This window comes from Nerophis lumbriciformis, linkage group LG05, assembly GCF_033978685.3.
Source record: "Nerophis lumbriciformis linkage group LG05, RoL_Nlum_v2.1, whole genome shotgun sequence".
Classification (NCBI taxonomy): Eukaryota; Metazoa; Chordata; class Actinopteri; order Syngnathiformes; family Syngnathidae; genus Nerophis; species Nerophis lumbriciformis.
Genome location: NC_084552.2, coordinates 44,510,068 through 44,532,256, shown reverse-complemented (window position 1 = coordinate 44,532,256; position 22,189 = coordinate 44,510,068). Strand labels below are relative to the sequence as shown.

The 22,189-nt window shown below is 39.8% G+C and overlaps 2 protein-coding genes and 1 non-coding gene across 5 annotated transcripts in view; all 3 read left to right on the top strand.

The window, feature by feature from the left end:
- Positions 1–608: 608 nt before the first annotated feature.
- On the top strand, positions 609–19,539 carry haus6 (HAUS augmin-like complex, subunit 6). Its single transcript, XM_061960160.2, has 16 exons — positions 609–1,033; positions 1,173–1,268; positions 1,333–1,411; positions 4,571–4,703; positions 4,778–4,922; positions 10,988–11,050; positions 11,126–11,183; positions 11,254–11,427; positions 15,150–15,343; positions 15,679–15,808; positions 15,883–15,985; positions 16,063–16,117; positions 16,371–16,506; positions 18,460–18,558; positions 18,645–18,780; positions 18,850–19,539. Exons 1-16 carry the CDS (start codon positions 897–899, stop codon positions 19,449–19,451), a joined length of 2,340 nt encoding a protein of 779 aa, XP_061816144.2. The 5' UTR covers positions 609–896; the 3' UTR covers positions 19,452–19,539.
- On the top strand, positions 16,158–16,288 carry LOC133607028 (small Cajal body-specific RNA 8). Its single transcript, XR_009815360.1, has one exon.
- An 880-nt stretch (positions 19,540–20,419) lies between the features above and the next one.
- Positions 20,420–22,189, top strand: part of dennd4c (DENN/MADD domain containing 4C) — a 75,868-nt gene continuing 74,098 nt past the window's right edge. For 2 of the 3 annotated variants that reach the window (XM_061959237.2, XM_061959235.2), the window contains exon 1: positions 20,420–20,696. The gene's annotated coding sequence lies outside the window, so the exon portion shown is untranslated. The remainder of the gene's footprint in view (positions 20,697–22,189) is intronic. The other variant, XM_061959238.2, reaches the window with a different exon arrangement.

Sequence of the window (22,189 nt, the reverse complement as noted above, 5' to 3'; positions counted from 1 at the left end):
CAAACTTACAATAAATCACGCTTTTATTTAATCAAAATTAGATTTTCACTCCGCTGTATTCGTTCATGCAGTGTTTAGTGACCAGCAGGCTGATACGCACCCGACAGCGCAATAAGTATAGAATTGTTTTTTTCTTCAGTAGATAGTAAATCTGCACTACTTTACAAACTAGACTGACCATTTTAAACTTAGTATATCCAAGTTGTATTCCCGATTTCCCACAGTAATTTTCTTTGACAAGATATATTGAATGCTTGCTGGAATTTACGATGTTCGTATGTTTTGCTAAAATGGATTAGCCTAGCACATGTAGTTACTAATATATTTACATTTCATATGATATGCTTTTTGACAGACATTGTAAATTACAAGACACCTTGCTGATTGAAGAGTTTGTCATCATGTATTTTGTTTTTTAAAACTGTATTTAATTAAATACCACACGTTATTAAAAAATTGCATACAAATCTACTCTAATGACACACAAAGTACAGAACAGTACACTACTTTAATGTTGTATAAAAGTAACTGCAGTTGTACACCCAAGCGATAGGGGGCGCGTTGTTAAATAAATATAGCGGAAGTACAAGGAATGGCAACGTCCGGGTATTTATAGGAAGTTTTGGCGGTTGTTTTATTTTGCCCACTGCCAGTAGTTTGCAGTCTTTGAATGTAACGTTATCAAGTAGCTTAAAAGCTGACAGTTTGTCTGTTTTAATTTCATTATTCGTCAAACCGATAGTTGGCTGTCGTTACGCCTTTTTTGTGTTTTATTAAACGAATGTTGATGATTTTAGAACAAGTTTCGAAGCTAGCGAAAAACAAAGTGTTCGTGTTAGCACGACGAGTTAGCTAGCTAGCTAACTTACTGGATACAAAACGTGCTTATTTTGAAGATGGCGAGCCAAATAATTTTAGATAAACAAAACGGTAAATATTTGTGGTTTGCTCTTCTCTCACTGGGGTTTCAACCTGACAATTACCGTTTGTCGAATGTCAGCAAGAGCAGCGCAAGACACATCAAACTCGGACCGTAAGTCTTCCTTTTCCATCCATCCATTCATTTTCTACCGCTTGTCCCGTTCGGGGTCGCGGGGGGTGCTTTTGACAAACTAAAATGTTTTTTACCTGCAAAAATCACGATGCCTACTAATTGCCATGTGTTTTGATAGGAATATGTTTGACAAACCCAACAAAGATGCTTTCTTCATTGTGATTACTTTCCTGCTGGAAAAACTCAATCCAACAAGGTTTCAGCAGACCTACAGGTAGAGGATGTCTAACTCGTAAATGTTTTTTTTCTTTAAAAAAAAAAAATCTTTTTTTTTTTAGATTTTGCTTGCCTGTGGTTGGAAATAAACAAGATGCTGAGTTCCGGAAAGTGACCTGCGCTTGGCTGCGAGAATTGATGGTGAGGTTAAAAACTATCCATCCATCTATGTTGGCGTGTAAATCTTATGGGTAGTGTAGGCCTGGCGTGCTCGATGATATATTGACCTAGTAATTATTGCAGAGAAACAATATTATTGCCATTTTTTAAAACCAAATTAACCACTAATGGTCACTAACATCCAACTATCCATTTTCTACCGCTTTTCCCTTTTGGGGTCGCCGGAGCCTATCTCAGCTGAATTCGGGCGCAGGGCGGGGTACACTCTGGACAAGTCGCCACCTCATCACAGGGCCAACACAGATAGACAACATTCACATTCACACACTCACAATCAACCTATCCCCAGGTGCATGTCTTTGGGGGTGGGAGGAAGCCGTACATATTGATAATAATGCAGGTATCTCATTTGAAATGCAATAAACTCGTATTTCACGTATATTTTAACTTTGTAATCGGAATGTAAACTTTGAAATCTCTAAGTCAAAAAAACCCCAAAAGAGTAACTATAAAACATATTCTTTGTCTGTCAGCTAAATGTTGCACTTGGATAAAAACCATAATCAAAAGGAACAAAATATGTTAAGGGAGGGGTAGGATACCTCAAATATACACAACCAAAATAATGGTTAAGGTGTTGACAAAGTTGCCCTTCAATATTGAATATGTCGGCAGAGTTGTACATTATTTAACTGACAATCAAGTTCGGACGTACTTAAAACAACAGTGCAGGGTAGTAAAATAAACACTACAGTGTAGGGTTGTCCCGGTACCAATATTTTGGTACAGCTACCAGTACCAAAATGTATTTAGATATTTTTTTAATAAAGGGGACTACAAAAATGACATTTTTGGCTTTATTTAACAAAATATCTTATGATGCATTAAAAATGTTTCCTCCATCCATCCATTTTCTACCGCTTGTACCTTATTACATCAAAATAGTTTTGGTATTAAATAGAATAGTTAAAATATTAGACAACTACTCTTTTGATAGTAAGTGAGCCAGCAAATGCTCCTAATGTGGCTGTTGACGTATGCAGCAACATATTATGTCATTTCTGATTTTGTCAAGATTATGAGGGGCAAGCGGTATAAAGTGGGTGGATGGATGGCTGGTTCTGGTTACTTTCTGTGTTAACATGTTCTACCTACACTTCTGTTAAAATGTAATAACCACTTATTATTCTGTTGTTTGGATACTTTACATTAGTTTTAGGTGATACTGCACATTTTGGTCTCAATCTAATACCAAGTAGTTACAGAGTCATACATTGGTCATACTTAAAGTCTTCCTGCATCCAAAGAGATATTTCCTGAGTTTATAAACAATTGATTAAAAAAATGTATACAGTATATATTTTTTTGATGATAACAATATCAATGCAATCATTGTAGTATCAACTATATAAGGCTCTTGTACTTGGTATTGTTACAGTCTATGTTTGTGTACCGTATTTTCCGCACTATAAGGCGCACCGGATTATTAGCCGCACCTTCTATGAATTACATATTTCATAATTTTGTCCACCAATAAGCCGCCCCGGACTATAAGCCGCGCCTACGCTGCGCTAAAGTGAATGTCAAAAAAACGCTGCGCTAAAGTGAATGTCAAAAAAACAGTCAGATAGTTCAGTCAAACTTTAATAATATATTGAAAACCAGCGTTCTAACAACTCTGTCCCAAAATGTACGCAAATGTGCAATCACAAACATAGTAAAATTCAAAATGGTGTAGAGCAATAGTAACATAATGTTGCTCGAACGTTAATGTCACAACACACAAAATAAACATAGCGCTCACCTTCTGAAGTTATTCTTCATTCGTAAATCCTTCGAATTCTTCGTCTTCGGTGTCCGAATTGAAAAGTTGCGCAAGCGTGGTATCCAAAATGGCCGGTTCCGTCTCGTCGAAGTCATCGGGAGTCAGTGTCGCTGTTGTTCTGTGAATCCTGCCTTCCGGAAAGCTCGGACCACAGTTGTGACCGAAATATCTGCCCAGGCATTTACGATCCACTGGCAAATGTTGGCGTATGTCGTCCGGCGCTGTCTGCCCGTCTTAGTGAAGGTGTGTTCGCCTTCGGAGCTGTGTGAAAAAAGCCACCCGGCCTCTTCGCGTAAACTTCCCTTAACCACTCGCTCATCTTTTCTTCATCCATCCATCCCTTCGAGTTAGCTTTTATGATGACGCCGGCTGGAAAGGTCTCTTTTGGCAAGGTCTTCCTTTTGAATATCACCATGGGTGGAAGTTAGCATGGCAAGCTAGAACCACAGTGAAGGATGACTTCTCATTCCCTGTGGTGCGAATATTCACCGTACGTGCTCCCGTTCCACAGTGCGGTTCACAGGAATATCAGTTGCTGTGAAATACGGTAGTAATCCGTGTGCGGATGGAGAGATTGCGTCTTTTTATGAACCGGATCCTTTTCGCTTAGTAGGAGCCATTTTGTGGTCTTTACAGATGTAAACAGGAAATGAAACGTACGGTGATATCCGCGCGTTTTTTCTTCTTCTTCCGGGGGCGGGCGGTAGCTTACAGTAGAAGAAGAAGCGCTTCCTGTTCTATGGGGGCGGGTGCTTACCTTGGCGGTTGCTTGCGTAGAAGAAGAAGCGCTTCCTGTTCTACCGGGAAAAAAGATGGCGGCTGTTTACCGAAGTTGCGAGATCGAAACTTTATGAAAATGAATCGTAATAAAGCGCACCGGGATATAAGGCGCACTGTTAGCTTTTGAGAAAATTTGTGGTTTTTAGGTGCGCCTTATAGTGCGGAAAATACGGTAGATCCATTCATCTGTTTACATTCAGGAGCGCTATCTGGCTGTTAGCAGTAATACAACTACAGTTGTGCCTAGAGGAAGAGTTTGAACTGTCATTGCCAACCAAGGTTACATTAAAATGTATTGAGATGAACCTTTCTTATTGAACATATATTTATTTTCTACACTGTTATACCCATAAATTATTTCAAAATCATACAATGTGATTTCCTGGATTTGTACTGAAAATGACAGACGCCTCATTTTTTAAAGTGGGTAAACTTGCACAGTCAGTGGCTGCCAAATCCTTTTTGGTCCCACTGTAGATTGCGCATGTGAGGTTGTCGACTCCTGATAATTGAAGTTGTTTTCTTAGATTTTTTGTCTTTCAAGGCTCATGCAGATTATTTGTGCCCTTTCTTAGGATGAAACTGGATACACAGGCTCCAAAATGCTAGCATCATTGCTGCTCTCACCTGGAGGCCCCAAGTTCACAAGCTTGATGCTTCATTTGGCGAAACAGGTGATGCTTCTGGAAATGACTAGTTTCAACACAGGTAGGTCTCTCCCTCATCCGAACGATATGATCAACTTTGCACTGAACTATTTAATCTAATGCCTATTTCGTTAGGTGACGGTTTTGTACCCGAGGCTGCAGCGATGCCGGCGTCTTCTCTTGACATGGCAAGGAAGAGACTCCACCTAGCTAAGACCAGGTTTTTAAAGGAGGCTGTCCGCCAGGATCGCGTATTGCAGGAGTACCAGAAACGAGCAAAGTAAGTCATTGGGTTGTTCATTGCATAATTTTAGCTTAACTGTTATTCTTGTTCTCATTACCTGTAATGTAAGGGTCTGGAAAATATTTTAGGTTTTAGAGAGAGCAACTTTAAGAACTTATATATTTCATAAAATATGTAATGTATCACAGTTACAATGCGCTTTAAATCCAATTGCCGGGTTTAAGCATTAAGTAGTGATGGGTTGATGAGGCGTCATGAAACGTTTTGACACATTGCAAAACTGTATTGATACTGTGTCGATACCGTATCACTAAATACTGACATCTGCAGGACATTAAAAATCCCTACAGGCAACCTATGGACCGACTCAACTGACACTGATTTTATGACCTAGTATATACAATAATATAAACCAAGTCATTGTATTTCATTTAGGATTATTTCATATCTTCATTTAAATATATTTTTATCTTTTTTAGATACAGTCAATAAATAATGTGAACATGTATCATAACATGGAAATCTAAGAGAACGTGTTGTGAATGAGGATGCTTGTGGACTGGGAATTTATTTTTATTAAAAAAAACGTTTTTCCAACGTATTACATTTTAGACGATTTATCTTCTTACCGGTAGTTATTATTTGTCCGGCTGTAGAAAAGACCCGCTCACAGGGCACAGAGTAGGCGGGAGTGCGACACAGTTCGCATATTGGTCACGTGACCAAAACAGCTCATGATCGGTCACGTGACTTTCTAAAAGCGGTATGCGCACCGACACAGGGTTTTGCTCTGTGCTCGACGCATGCGGAGATCCATCGGTGATGCCGGACCCATCACTAGCATTAAGTCATTTAATGGATTTTCACGGCCTTAAATTGCAATAAAAAGCATTAAATTCCATGTCCAGAGGCATTCAAAAATGTATTACAATTGTTAACCTGGGCTATTAGTCAATATATTGAATGATAAATTAAAATTAACTCAATAACTTTGTCATCATTGATAAATTGTTACGTCTTCATCCCTGGCTTTCACACTGGATACAAGAGGTCTCAATGTGCATCGCTCTCAGCACCTGAGCACGTTTATTCGACAGTAGAATTACATGAACAAAGTGAGCCTCCTGTCAGTCATCCATAATCTTTGTTTCGGTACGTGCAAGCGGGACTTACTTGCAATTCTCTTCCACACGTTTTCCTTTGTGTAGTATTGGCAGCGAAACTCCCTTTAATGTTGGAGTTGCAACTTAATATTTTGAAACAGCGGTGACTTTTAAAAGGGAACTGCACTCCTTGGGGGTTAAATCACCAAAATGATTCCCGGGCGCGGCACCGCTGATGCAAAGCTGTATTTTTTTGGAATGTGCACGTAAAGATCTGCGGGAGGGTACGTAGAGGGAGGAGCAGTACACCTTGCATACACAAGCTACGTGACATGAGAGTGTGTGTGTATATATATATATATATATATATATATATATATATATATCAGTGTTTCCCACAGGACAGGCATCTATTTGTGGTGGTGTGGTCGGGGGGCGGGGGGTGACGGCGGCAGCGGCGATGACCAAGAAGAACGTGGAGTTGGAATATAAGTACAACACTTTATATACATATATAGCTCATTAAAATTACCGACAGGAAGGCGAGAAACACTTTATTTCAACAGACTCTGGCGCCGTACCTGTCGTCAAAACTCCAAAGACCGACTGCACAGTTGCGCTAACAAAATAAGAGTCTCAGAAAGCTGGCGTGCACAAGCTAGCAAGCTACGGAGTTTGCCGACAATGTATTTCTTGTAAAGTGTATACAAAGGAGTACAGAAGCTGGACAAATAAGATGCCAAAAACCAACCACTTTCATGTGGTATTGGACAGAAAGGAGGACTTTTTTTCTCCTCCATTCGAAAATGCGGACGTTATCAGCACCACTGTCTGATTCCTGTCAATGCAAGTCATCACAATCAGGTAATACACCAACTTATATTCTTGTCTTCATGAAAGAAAGGAATCTATATGTGTCAAACATGCTTGTATTATTTTTAAACACCTTTAACTTGTTAACAATATTAACTATATGTGTTAAACATGCTTGTATTATCTTTAAACACCTTTAACTTGTTAACAATATTAACTATATGTGTTAAACATGATTGTATTGTCATTAAACACCTTTAACTTGTTAACAATATTAACTATATGTATTAAACATACTTGTATTATCATTAAACACCTTTAATTTATTAACAATATGTGTTAAACATGCTTGTATTATCTTTAAACACCTTTAACTTGTTAACAATATTAACTATATGTATTAAACATACTTGTATTATCATTAAACACCTTTAATTTATTAACTATATGTGTTAAACATGCTTGCATTATCATTAAACCCCTTTAACTTGTTAACAAAAACATATATTTCATAAATAAGTAAATATAAATTATATATATGAATGAGGTAAATCCCCACGACTTGATCAATTGAAAAGTAGCTCGCCTGCAGAAAAAGTGTGAGCACCCCTGAGTTACACCCATCTGAACAGGTCAGCCACCTGTTTAAAGCCCGATCACAGTTGAAATCTTGAAATGAAGAGCCTTTAATGGCCAAAACATTAACCTGGACAACATTTTAACAGCTGGTTGGCTCAGATTTTATTATTTTCATTGCATTCACATGCTGCAGTGGACAGTGGACAATTTAGCTTAATTATTAATGTAGTATCTGAAGCACCGTCTCCACGTGTGTTTATTGACAACAGGGTTATAACCTGGACACGTTAGCTCGTCGGTATGGTAACACGTGACGTGACAACAGCGGCGGTGTTAATGAAGCAGCGTCAGGCTGCTCACCGTGAGTGAAACGCTCGGTGAAATCGCGGATTAACGTTAAATATATGACGAGCCGCGAGCGATGCAGCTATAACTTATCTACCTACAACCTATATTACCCTCGTATTTTGATCCGGTCGGTCCGTTCTTTTACTCCGCCGTCTTCTTCTTCTTCTTCTTCTTCTGGCCCACCAGGTGAAGTAAGTGCTATTGGCGGAGTTACAATGCATAGTAGGCTTCCGCCACCTACTGCACCGGAGTTGTAACTACAAGGTACATTCACAGACGGAGTCCCATTGCTTTTATGAGCGGTCGAGCGAGTCAAAAGCCGAAAAATCCATTTGTGGCGGACGTAATTCTTTCGTGGCGGGCTGCCACAAATAAATGAATGTGTGGGAAACACTGTGTATATATATATATTTATTTATATTTGTTTGTTTGTTTCTCCTTGACGTACCGTATTTTCCGCACTATAAGGCGCACCGGATTATTAGCCGCACCTTCTATGAATTACATATTTCATAATTTTGTCCACCAATAAGCCGCGCCTACGCTGCGCTAAAGTGAATGTCAAAAAAACGCTGCGCTAAAGTAAATGTCAAAAAAACAGTCAGATAGTTCAGTCAAACTTTAATAATATATTGAAAACCAGCGTTCTAACAACTCTGTCCCAAAATGTACGCAAATGTGCAATCACAAACATAGTAAAATTCAAAATGGTGTAGAGCAAAAGCAACATAATGTTGCTCGAACGTTAATGTCACAACACACAAAATAAACATAGCGCTCACCTTCTGAAGTTATTCTTCATTCGTAAATCCTTCGAATTCTTCGTCTTCGGTGTCCGAATTGAAAAGTTGCGCAAGCGTGGGATCCAAAAATGGCCGGCTCCGTCTCGTCGAAGTCATCGGATTCAGTGTCGCTGTTGTTGTGCAGCAGTTCTGTGAATCCTGCCTTCCGGAAAGCTCGGACCACAGTTGTGACCGAAATATCTGCCCAGGCATTTACGATCCACTGGCAAATGTTGGTGTATGTCGTCCGGCGCTGTCTGCCCGTCTTAGTGAAGGTGTGTTCGCCTTCGGAGCTGTGTGAAAAAAGCCACCCGGCCTCTTCGCGTAAACTTCCCTTAACCACTCGCTCATCTTTTCTTCATCCATCCATCCCTTCGAGTTAGCTTTTATGATGACGCCGGCTGGAAAGGTCTCTTTTGGCAAGGTCTTCCTTTTGAATATCACCATGGGTGGAAGTTAGCATGGCAAGCTAGAACCACAGTGAAGGATGACTTCTCATTCCCTGTGGTGCGAATATTCACCGTACGTGCTCCCGTTCCACAGTGCGGTTCACAGGAATATCAGTTGCTGTGAAATACGGTAGTAATCCGTGTGCGGATGGAGAGATTGCGTCTTTTTATGAACCGGATCCTTGTCGCTTTGTAGGAGCCATTTTGTGGTCTTTACAGATGTAAACAGGAAATGAAACGTACGGTGATATCCGCGCGTTTTTTCTTCTTCTTCCGGGGGCGGGTAGAAGAAGAAGCGCTTCCTGTTCTATGGGGGCGGGTGCTTTCCTTGGCGGTTGCTTGCGTAGAAGAAGAAGCGCTTCCTGTTCTACCGGGAAAAAAGATGGCGGCTGTTTACCGAAGTTGCGAGATCGAAACTTTATGAAAATGAATCGTAATAAAGCGCACCGGGTTATAAGGCGCACTGTCAGCTTTTGAGAAAAATTGTGGTTTTTAGGTGCGCCTTATAGTGCGGAAAATACGGTAATTGAATGTGGCGCGCCGACATGCCTTGAAAATGTTTTGTTTTTTTTAAACTTGAAAACTAATTAAAGTAATAAAATATATTGTAACGCCCAGGGGAATTCACACAAAGGCCGACACTATTTTTGACTTTTATCACCAATCTTACAAACTGCACACTTTCAACAGGTTTTACCTCCCTTGCGAAAACTTTCGTCTCGTGAGTCCGTGCTTCCCCAGACACATAACAACACTTCCTCATTCTCCGCCAATCACTTTTCAGGCACGGACGGTGTGTTTGTAAACATGGGAAAAACGGACATCAATTCCAAACCACACAAACATAAAATATTAATATTAGCTGGTCGTTACCCCGAATGCAGCTAAGATAGGCTGCAGCACCTCCCGCGACCCACAAAGGGACAAGCGGTAGAAAATGGATTGATGGATGGATGGATGGTCGTTCAATTGTGAATTGATGTATAGCCTATTATGTGTGCACTATAGAGTGGTACAGAAAACTTGACCACCGAAAAAAGACTTTGATTACCGAAAACCGCGCTACCGAACCCGGATGTAAACAAAGCGCACAACATAGTTTGGAGCTTTGTCAGCATGTCTGCAATGTAGACGTGATTTTTATATATATCGCAGGTATCCACGGACACCCATCTACAAAATGTGCAAATATTAAGACAGTGACTGCTTTTAAGGAGGGAAAGTCCAGCTAGAGCGCAAAGCAAGTGTGACGTCATGCTCGCTGCAGCTCTCTTCTTTCGTCAGCGACATCGAGGCACAGAAATAGTCTCTCAGCACAAGTACATTCTATAATATACTCAGTGGCCTAGTGGTTAGAGTGTCCACCCTGAGATCGGTCGGTTGTGAGTTCAAACCCCGGCCGAGTCATACCAAAGACTATAAAAATGGGACCCATTACCTCCCTGCTTGGCACTCAGCATCAAGGGTTGTAATTGGGGGTTAAATCACCAAAATGATTCCCGGGCGCGGCACCGCTGCTGCCCACTACTCCCCTCACCTCCCAGGGGGTGAACAAGGGGATGGGTCAAATGCAGAGGACAAATTTCACCACACCTAGTGTGTGTGTGACAATCATTGGTACTTTAATAACACCAGAAGAAGATGCAAGATTGGTTGCTAATTGTTTTTAATTTAAAAACATAATTAAAAGTCTGTAAACACTTGAAAAAATCTCAACAAAGTACATTGTACAAAAAGCAGCAACAATTACAAATAATATAGTATAGTGTACTATCAATATACCCTGCCTATTATGCTTTAGAAATATTATATTAAAAATATTTGTGTATACTTTCGATGGTTTTTGTTTTATCCACAACATAAAAATATTTAGATTTCTGGATTTAAAAAAATGGCTCTCATCGAATGACACATTAAGCAAGCACACCTGTTCTCCATTAGAATTATAAATATGTAAAGCACCTGCTTTATATTTGCAGAGCTTGCTTGGTGGTTGATAACACGTAAGTGAATCTCTTGTCTTTTAGGGGCATTGAGGATTCTCTGCGACACCTCCGAGATGAGAATAAGAAGTATGATGCTCTCCTCAAGTAAGGGACTTTGTTTTTTTCTCATTTCTCGTTGACGTTATTTATAATTGTAATCAATTTGATCTCCTATTTAAGACATCATGAGGGGGATTCCCCCCAACCAGAAGTGCCTTCCACCGACAAAACTGTGATGGTATTATCTAAATGTGAAAGTTGTGCATGTTTTCTCCAGAAGAAGTCATCATTAATGGTTGTTTGTTAAGGTTCGATCCCTGTGGTCGACCATTGATGAAATGCGGTTGACAACAGAAGACAGCCAACATGTGTTGGGAAGCGCCTTGAAAGGAGTGGTGGACCAGTACACTCTCGACGGCACAGACCGCCGCCTACAAATTCCTCGCTGCCTGCTTGAGAGTATTGAACAACTCCCCCAAAAGGTATACACTTTTAAAGGGGAACTGCACTTTTCTGGAATTTTGCCTATCGTTCACTATCTATGAAAGACATGACGACGGATGGATTAAAAAAAAAAAGCATTCTAACTTGTAAATAAAAGTCCGCCTGCAGCGGAGCCAATGGGAGATCCTCGATTCCGCCCATAAAATCAAATTTAAAAATCATCCAAAAAGCGCCAACAATACTCCATTTACATTTTGTGACTTGAATATTAACCAAGTATTAGTGATATTATTATAATAGGCGCTAACACAGATGAACTATTTATAGCGGCTCCGTGATCACAAGCTTGTGTGTAATGTTTATTTACATCATCGAGCGATCAGCTTTTTATATATCATAAATCATGCCTCTCACCTGAATATAAGAAGGCTGAGGACATATTCCGACAAGTTGGTACACTTGGGCAGCCAAATTAGACTCAGAAATGGCAAGAACGTCATGAAAGACGCTTGGCTCCACCTCCCTTTTCTTTGCGAGAATTATGAGTCATTCTTCATCTAAATAGGAATATATGAACATCCTAGCAATCGGCATCCTAATGATAGCAGACCTTATACAGTAAGTGATGTTTTATGTTGTCTGTAAGAAAGTCTGCAGTGAGCTGTAATCAGTGATGTTCTTTAAAAAAAAAAAGCGAATGTTGTGATGCATGTTTGAAATTGATGCGCCGAGTATGCTTAGAATGATCAAAATACGTAAATATTAAATGTTATTATAAATGTGCCTGTTACTACATTACACATATACTTACAGCATGTACTGTATATAAAACTTCAATGGAGGTATTTGGATGTGTTTTAAGGGCTTTATAGTCAGAATAAAACTGCTTCCATGTGGTCCACTGTAAGCAGACTTTTGATCACAATTATTTAATATTTTGAATGCATTTAAAAAAAAGTACATCTGTCATGTATTTCATAATGATTGTGAAACATTCAGAAAAAAATTCAATTCGCCTTTCAGAAAAATTATTTTAGAAAGATTTAAACCATTCATTCATTCAAGTCGACTGCTCAAGTTACTGCTCAAACACACTTCCTTCTGCCCTCACAAGGATCTAAAGTAGAAAAGATTTAAGGCACATCATGTGCTTGGATCTGAAGGGGTCTATGAATTAAGCATTAATCTGTGAAAGTCAATGTTGGACTTATTCATGCATTGGTAAGTAATACATTTGGTTGACAATAAGTGCCGTACTGTTGTGATCGTGATGCTAATGAGAAGAAAAATAGGTTTAGTTTTTGCAGTTGATTTCCTTCTATAAATATTTCGCTGTAATCTACAACTCATGTCTGCAGTTGTTTTAATGGTGTGAAGTTCATATTTTGTTTCATTGTTTAGCTTTCATACCACAGACTATAAAAATGGGACCCATTGCCTCCCTGCTTGGCACTCAGTATCAAGGGTTGGAATTGGGGGTTAAATCACCAAAATGATTCCCGGGCGCGGCCACTGCTGCTGCCCACTGCTCCCCTCACCTCCCAGGGGGTGATCAAGGGTGATGGGTCAAATGCAGAGAATAATTTCGCCACACCTAGTGTGTGTGACAATCATTGGTACTTTAACTTTAACTTTTCTGTGTTGTTCAGCAATGTTTGGTTTCCAAAAGAAGTAGAGTGATATCAAGATACTGTATGCCCTTAATTATTTAGTATTTATTAATCTAGTTTATTAATACTATTAACAATATTTTATTGATGTTGAACACAGGTTCATAGATGCTATAGCGTCCGTTGTTTATATATACAACAACAACAATGTATGCATCCATTCCGTGTAAATAAAAGTGTTCATTTGGAAGTTATGGAAAAGAATAGAAGCCGTTAACATGCTTTTACACTGCATTTCAAGTTCAAAGTGGTTGCTGCAAAGTCGATCGCGTCTCTGGCTTTGCTCCACTCGACGTGTGACAGGCCTAACAACGTAGAGGAACAACTTTTCTCTGTGTTTTTTTTGTTTTAACAACTCTGCATTTTATAATTGACTATTTTAGGAACTCAGAAAATACCTTAAGTAAGCTACATTTATGACATAATTATTTACATACAGTTGCGTCTCACTGTCACATATTCATAAAGCGCTCCAATATGGCATCTTCATATATGGCATGATAATTTTGTTTTGCAATGATGCATATATTTTCTTTAATAAGGCTAAACAAATGTTTTATGTATATTTAAAAACAAATATTAGTGTTATTAGTTATTAATATTACCATTAATATTAAAGTTTTTTTTCTTACATCAGAATCAGAATTACCATCAGTTTTAACAAGGAATTTGACTTGGTCGACTGAGCTCTTTGTTAAATGCAGTTTCAAGTGTTGTTTATTGTAAAAAGTAACACAGGCTACACTGTATTCTGCCCTCCCTGTGGCGTAGTTAGACGTTCTTGTCGTTAGTAATGTCAAACGATTTAGTGTAGTTTACACAGGCTTGAACAAGAAGTGCGTTAATTATCTTTAAATGCCTTTATTTTCAACTTTATCTCCTTACTTCTGCCAGGTGACAACTCATTTAGGTGCGCACGACCAGCTGACTTGCTTCCAACAGGCGATCTCAATGCACTTTTTTCCTTTCAAAATAAAGCAATGCAGAATGTTGATATTTGAGCTTTGTCCAAGCCTATAGTATGTACATAATAGACTACAGTTGGTATAGCTATTCATACAATGTATCGCCTAAATTTGTTTAAAAAATAATTTTCATGTTAAATAAAAACAACTTCTTTTGAAGGTGTGGCGGCAATAATCTTGCTGTAGCGCCATGATCGTTTACATGTAGGGGCAACCCTGGGATCCCAGATCTGATTCTAACAGCATGGAATCAGTGACCACTCTAGAATTCATGAACATTAATGATCTTAATCTTGAATAAGGAGTGTGACAGTCAAGCAGTTGGTAACAAATGTGCTGCCAATATTAGTGGATGTTTAACCTCTTTTAGAGGTTTTTATGGTCTTCATTTTAGCTTCCATGGTGAGGACTTTTCTTTCGCACATTGACACTTCGAAACATAAGGAAGTACAAAATGTTGACTAAAAATCAAAAATGACTGTTCTAACCCAGCTGTAGCTGTCTCACGCGTAGGACACAGTGCAGCTGTCTGCCTCACGTAGCGCACAGAGGCTACTGTATCCTTATGCCACATGTGCTGTAACTAGCGCTCAAGAAAATATCCAGTAAAAGGACCGCATTTTTATTTTTAATTCAATTATGGGAACTAAATATTCATAACCACAAAACGTAACTGAGCGTCGCAAACCAATGACTACTTGTATAGCCGCACTTGCCCAACATAATAGATGTCTGATACAATAAAAATAATAATAGCAATAATAAAAAAGATAAGTGTTGCCTGGGGCAGACCAAAGGAAATGTAGCAGTCAATTTGCACCAACGGCCTCTTTGACCACGTCAAAGACACAACAGCTGTGCCTGGGTTGGAGAGATCAGGGTTTAACCCACCAACCTTTTTTAGATCATCTGCTCTTTCTCCTCGGCCACATACAACAATGTAAAAAGTTATTGCATTGAGAGAGAAACATTTACTGTGGTGCAAACAAAATGAAACTAAAGACATAACAACGGTATGGGAAAGGACACAACATTAGCAACACTAGTATATAGCGATGTGAGTGATCAACAAAATGTATGAATGTAAAGCTAGAACATCATCAATTATTAAAAAATGTTTTGCAGTTAAGCTCTAGGAATGTGTACCAGGCCCGACAGCTGGACCTGCTTTATGTGTTTGAGCTGGCAAACCAAGCTCTGCGCCTCCTGAAGGAACGTTGCAGAGTCCAGAAGACCCCCAAACCGAAGGTCAAATTGATACACCTGGAGCAAAAATGTCAACAGATGGCTCGTGAGCTGCAAGACCTTCAGCTCCTTAGGTAAGCTGTAATGGAGGAGGACATCATTTTACTATAAAAAAAATTGGGGCCCATTACCTCCCTGCTTGACACTCTGCATCAAGGGTTGGAATTAAAAATGATTCCCGGGCGCGGCCACCACTGCTGCTCACTGCTCCCCTCACCTCCCAGGGGGTGATCAAGGGTGATGGGTCAAATGCAGAGAATAATCTTGCCACACCTAGTGTGTGCGTGACAATCACTGGTACTTTAACTGTGCAGTGTTAATTTTGTTGACTAAAAATTGTCATCTGTATTACTCTAAACTTTAACTTTAACTTAGCATGACTCTGGCTTAAGTGAAATACTGCCTTCAGATTGAAGAGTTCCAAGGAGGAAATCCCTGAGGTGAGAAGGAGTATTAGAGACTTGGAGGCCGAGTGGGACAGGAAGTGGATAAACACACTGAAAGAAACACCCTTGATCTCTTTTCTCAATGAAGATCAAGTGAGTACTCATTCAATCAACCTTAGCCAATAGGTTTTAAAAGTGCCTGCCATCATGTGACTTCTTATTTTTAGGCTCCTGGCTTTCTTTCACCAATGGCCCGCCTGTCGTTTGAACCAGCAGCTGATGCTAGCTATGGACCTAGCGTCTTCTCCCAGTTTCCTGCCAAGCTTCCTGGTGAGTTGAGTCCAGTGACGCTGCAGGACATTTTGAGTTGGATTGCAATGTCTTATGTTGCTTGTTCAAACTTTCAGATAAGTCTGAAGAGTGTAAGTTGGGTGACGGCACTACTTGCTCATTCCTCAAAAGGTGAATGTTGTCTTTCTTTTAAATCCTGATTGTAATGTACCGGGAGGCAGATACTTGGACAGTTCTAAGCAGTGGTCTGTCCATCACTGGTCCTCCCTATAGCATCCCTGCTCTCTGATGACTGTGGTGAATTGAGAGAAATCACTACAGACAGATACGGAGCAGACACTATGCTAATTTCAGTCCTTGAAGGCTTATCTGGCAGTGTAGAAATGCCTCTGGGAATAACAATTTGCTCTCTGTTTGCACATAGCTCTTTTTCCACAGTTGAAAAGCATCAACAAGGGGATATTTCAGCCGCCACATCGCCCCACGTCAACACCTCCCTGGACTGTTTTTTTGATACGCCTCCATCCCCTCCTCAGAAGACCCCATCTGTACCACAGCAGGTACTGTAGTTGTTGGATTTCACTTTAATGGTCCCATGTTATGTTTTTTCACCTATTTGAAATCACGGGCCCCACAATAATGTATAGAAAATTTGTTGTCCAAAATCTAGCCTTGATGCCTGAATTTAGACAACTCATAGTAAACCCTACTAGGATCACAGCAGTTTGTAGCTATAGTTTTAATCAGGGTTACTACAGTCATGAAATACCTAGAAAAGTCATGAAATCTTAAAATTCGATTTCCTGACCCAGGAAAAGTAATTTAAAAATGATACATTTTTAGATGTTTTGGAGAATTCATGGAAGTATATTTTAAAGTTTCATTGAGTCAAACAAAACGGAAGTGTGGTAATGAAATGTAAATTGCTACGGACCATCAAGATATTTTGGTGGTATGAAAAATGTATTCATACTAGTCTGTGTGGGCTTGTGGCATGCAAGCATCTACGAACTGCAGGCACGCCCACTGGCTAGTTACACTTGCTAGCGAAGTGACGATACTGAAAAATTGCCTGCAAAGAGCAGCTTCAATAACACATGGCTTTTTTAGGATACCGGTACATACAAATTGTGGATGTCATAGATGCTGACCCAAGACGTGCTAAATACAAACTGTGCTGCACAACATTTGGCATTTTGAATAAAGGCGATGCAACCCTCGTTAGCCACTAGAAGGGAAAACATTTGAAACTGAAGCCACATTTGCTTGCAGCGCAATAATCATAGATGAGTCTATGAACACTGATGCTGTGAGAACAGCCGGGCAGCAACACTACTACAATTTCCACAGCAACAAATCAGACAACGTTGGGCTTTTGGGCTTGATGTGCACTCTAAAGACTCTTTCTGTCATTTCGGCCAGTGTTTTTCAACCTTTTTTTCACCTTTTTTTTCTCACATTATTAACCATATCCACTCGGCATCTATTGCACCGATCTGCGGTCCCCTACAATGTTTCTCATTGTCCCCACTGGGTTGAGTTTTTTTCTTGCCCTCATGTAGGATCTGAGCCGAGGATGTTGTTGTGGCTTGTGCAGCCCTTTGAGACACTTGTGATTAAGGGCTATATAAATAAACTTTGATTACCGGTACCCCAAAAGGGACAAGCGGTAGAAAATGAATGGATGATTTAACCAAGGCACATTTTTTTTGGTTGAAAAAAAGTACACTAACAGCACTCAATAGCTTATAATGACAATTTAAAGTCCTTCTCATCAACTACCTGACACAATTGTTCATATGAATTCTAACCAAATGCATCACTAATTCTCTTGTCTCAAAGTAGGCCTGCAACTGAAATATGACAAAATGTATCCAAGTGTGTCTGTCTACTGTTTTAGTTTTGTTTAAGAATAGCACCATACATTTCAGTTATTTACCTACCGGTAATTTTACTCAACGTTACGATAATTAGGTGTCGGTTGTACCATTGAAATAAAATAATTAATTGGTCCTGGAAATTCTGTAAGGTTTTGAAGAAGTCATGGAAAATCATTGATGAAAAGGTGAAAGTGTGTGTCTCCAACCAGTGCTTTTGTTTACTTCTTGTGAACACACTTTAACTTTGCACTTGTTTGAGGTAATAGATATGTATTACATACAGCAACACAACTTTAAGTAGTAGGACAGGAGGACATAAATGTTGATAACACTAGCATGGCTTTGTGAGCCACAATGCTAACACTTAGTCAGTCAATTTTAACAGCAATTTCATTGTTGTTTAGCTTATTTGTTGTAGAAAAACTAAATATGATTGCAAGATGTGTAGTGAAGCCCTTTTTTAATAAAAAAAAAAGAAGAAGAAAAATAATCAGTTGTTTAAACAGGGTGGTTTCATCTCAGCTAAGGGTAGGTCAGAGAATGTATACACAGGACACATTACTCATAACATCACTAAAATGCTGTCATATTTGGATTCACTTTCATCCTTGTGTCCATTGTGATCCATTCCAGGCTGCTGTAAGCATGACCGGTTGCCTTCATGCAAAGGAGACACCCACCAGGGCCAAGATTCCAGTATTAGACATGGAATGTGATAACCTTGCTGATCAGGTACAGAGATGACTCTGTCTCAATTAACAATAACAAGCACATGGTTGCAGGTTTCCCAACGGATGTTTTTGTCTGTCATATGCAAGTTTGCAGATGCTGTAGCAACAACCAGTCCGGCAGCAGACCACCTCTCAGGTTTGGATCTGGACTGGATTCTTGGCACCCTTCACGGAGATCCCTTTTCCACCAGAAAGCAGCTGCGTCGCACACCTGACAGTTTGAGTAAGTTATATGCTAACTTTTGTGTATGCTCAGTTGGTTAATATGATTGGCTGCTAATTTTTTCCCCAGTTTTGGATATTAGGAGCTCCTGGCGCAAAGCGGTAGAGGAAGACAGTGCTGAGGTGACAAAGTGGAACGACCGTATCGCTGAGTCCCTAACTCCCCTCTCTGAGCCTGACAGCACTCCTAGCTCACTTGGCCACGCACACAGTGTGCCCTCCCAAACCTGCAGCCCTGCGAGCAATCAACAGGGGGAAGTAATCAATTCTTCTCTGCTCTGTGGCACATTCAACGCTCTCAACAGCTCGAGTGGCACCACGACCAGCAGCAGCGTGCCACAATTTAGCCTCCATCAGGAAACTCTGCCTGAACTTCCCAGCTGCGACAGTCTGCTCAGCCTCGACGAAGAGGAAGATGAACCCTTCATCCCCTGTCTGAAAAAAGATGGGCTGTTGTCTCCGTTGAACTCCAGTCATCGTCGAATCCCGCAGCTGTGCAGTGGCTCTTTCATGGAGAACATAAGATCTCCGAAGGCTCTTCCAGTTAATGACATTTCAGTAGAAGATAGCAAGAAGGTATTTTCTCTGGATCTAGATGCACTGGATGTACAGTCCCCCACAAAGAAGCAGGAATACTGCCTCCCCACACTCATAACATTCTCCCCGACATGAAGTGTTCGCTGTTTTCTCTGTGTATGGTTTGTTTTTAATCTTATTTGTACATATTATTATGCGCTAAATAAAGTGTTTCCTGCAGTAATACACATGTGCAGTCTGTTTTTGTCTTAAATTAAAATGAATAGGCTTGGCTGTGAATTTTAATAAATGTTGACAATTTCAAATACAACTCCCTTCTCACAAGCCTATAAAAAATGCTGCCGTATTTGTCTGAAATAGTACTACAGATTTCTTAGTGATTTGTATCAGCGTTGACATGTCTAATGCAATCTAACATGCTTCAAAATTGAGTTTTAATTCCAAGCTATTTCTTGAAATAACCAGGTGAAATAGATTGTCAGTGATCTGAAAGAGAACATTGCACTATCTACATAAACTTTAATTCCAAGTAATTTCTTGTAACTAGGTGAAATAGTGCAATGTCCTCTTTCAGATCACTGACAATCTACCTTCATAAACTCTTTCTGTTATGGTCCCCAAAAGTATTGGAGTCCAAATAATATTTATAAGGGCTGTCTGTAGTAAACTTGATGGCTGCAGGGGCCACTTTTGATATGAAGTTTATATTAACATTGCAGGTTATCTTGTAGCGTTAAGCAAGTAAGCATACAGCGTTTGTAATACAAGTGACATAGTGCATATTGTAACAACATTCAATGGTAATCGTTTTTTTCTTATTCAGCGAGTACCTAACCCTTGGTAGCCTAATGTTTTGATTTGGGCCATGGTCATTTTTGGAATAAACTGGGCTACAAATGGCCACCGGACAGAACTTGAACACCCCTTGCTTAGATTTAAAAGAAAATATGTAATGTTTCAGGATATTGTGTTGAACAAATATATTTAAACACTAATATTCGAATATATTATTTAAAATGAAGGAAAACCTCCATTTCCGTTTAATGCGCTTTACTTTGAAACCAAACCGGAAAAGGCCTACCGTAATTGCGCTTAGTTCGCTGGTCTGTCCTTTCTTGTTAGTTTGTGTCGACTCTGGGCGGTTCCGTCCTGACTTGCTCAACTTGAGAGGAAGAAAGCACGCCAACCAACAAACATGACGAAACATGGCGCCGGCCTTTAGCGAGAGACACGGTTAAAAACAATATGGCGAACTAAATTGAGTCAGTGAAGTTTTACAGTTGTTTTCCTCGTGTGCGCCAACACAAGTTAGCAAGGCGGGCTAAACACTGCAAGTTGCTTACATGTCAACGTTGTCCCTCACTGCGGTGTAAACAGCCGGTAAGTACTCACTTTTTTCTGTTCTAAAATGTAAATAATATAAACATTTAACAACTTTGTGAGCTCACCGCCATTTTTTAAACACGTACGTCTACTTCGGCTTCTTTTCCAAAACACGGTAACAATGCGCACAATTGGACGTGTCATTTGTTGTCCCTCTATCAGCAATGTTGTGCATTTCCTTACAAAACCCTTTACTCCATTTTTATACCCGCTGGTGCAGCAACAGTTTGAAACAATAAATAATATATTGTAAAACTCCGCCATGATACCTTTCTTTCTCTACGGCCCACCTTGACGCTTGATAATCGGATTGTGGCTATATTTGCAGGTGTTGTCAGTCCTGCAAGTAGAATTACAAGTGATTATGTGGGAGGTGAGTGTGGATATGAAGGCGTGGACATGTGTTTTTATGCTATTAGCAGTTATTCAGTTGATGATTGCATTACAATAGTGGGGGTGTTTTTTGATTGATTGATTGAAACTTTTATTAGTAGATTGCACAGTGAAGTACATATTCCGTACAATTGACCACCAAATGGTAACACCCGAATACGTTTTGAGAACAGAGAAATGGACATTGAAACAGTGTAGGTCTGACTTGGTAGGATATGTACAGCAAGTAGTGGACATAGAGAGAGAGAGACCAGAAAGCATAAGAAAAAGTATCTACATTTGATTATTTACAATCCGGGGAGGGTGTTAGTTTAGGGTTGAAGTTGCCTGGAGGTGTACTTTTATTGCGGTTTTGAAGGAGGATAGAGATGCCCTTTCTTTTACACCTGTTGGGAGTGCATTCCACATTGATGTGGCATAAAAAGAGAATGAGTTAAGACCTTTGTTAGATCGGAATCTGGGTTTAACGTGGTTAGTGGAGCTCCCCCTGGTGTTGTGGTTATGGCGGTCATTTACGTTAAGGAAGTAGTTTGACATGTACTTCGGTATCAGGGAGGTGTAGCGGATTTTATAGACTAGGCTCAGTGCAAGTTGTTTTACTCTGTCCTCCACCCTGAGCCAGCCCACTTTGGAGAAGTGGGTAGGAGTGAGGTGTGATCTGCGGTGGAGGTCTAAAAGTAATCTGACTAGCTTGTTCTGAGATGTTTGGAGTCTAGATTTGAGCATTTGCCTATGTGCTACATTTTGCTTATTTAATTATTAAATAAGTATTTTAATACATTTCACCTATTTGGGTTAAAAATGTTTTTTTCAAACCAGTAATTATAATCCGCAAATAATGTGCCGTTATTGAGTGTCGGTGCTGTCTAGAGCTCGGCAGCGTAACCGTGTTATTTTCTTCCATATCAACAGGTAGCAGCAGGTAGATAATTGCTTTGTAGATGTCGGGAACATGGTTTGTCGCGATCACAATATGCAGACCACAGCGGGAGGCAGCGTGCAGGTAAAAAAGGTATCTATAGCTTAAACCAAAAATAAACAAAAGGCGAGTGCCGCTAAGAAAAGGTGTTTAAGCTTAGGGAAGGCTATGCAAAACT

Bases quoted from the DNA above. Each gene is read 5' to 3' on its own strand.
- haus6 (XM_061960160.2), top strand. From the start codon at position 897: ATGGCGAGCCAAATAATTTTAGATAAACAAAACGGTAAATATTTGTGG. The intron at 11,428-15,149 runs GTATACACTTTT...AATGTTTTGCAG, and splicing joins TTGAACAACTCCCCCAAAAG to TTAAGCTCTAGGAATGTGTA. The intron at 16,118-16,370 runs GTGAATGTTGTC...GTTTGCACATAG, and splicing joins ACTTGCTCATTCCTCAAAAG to CTCTTTTTCCACAGTTGAAA.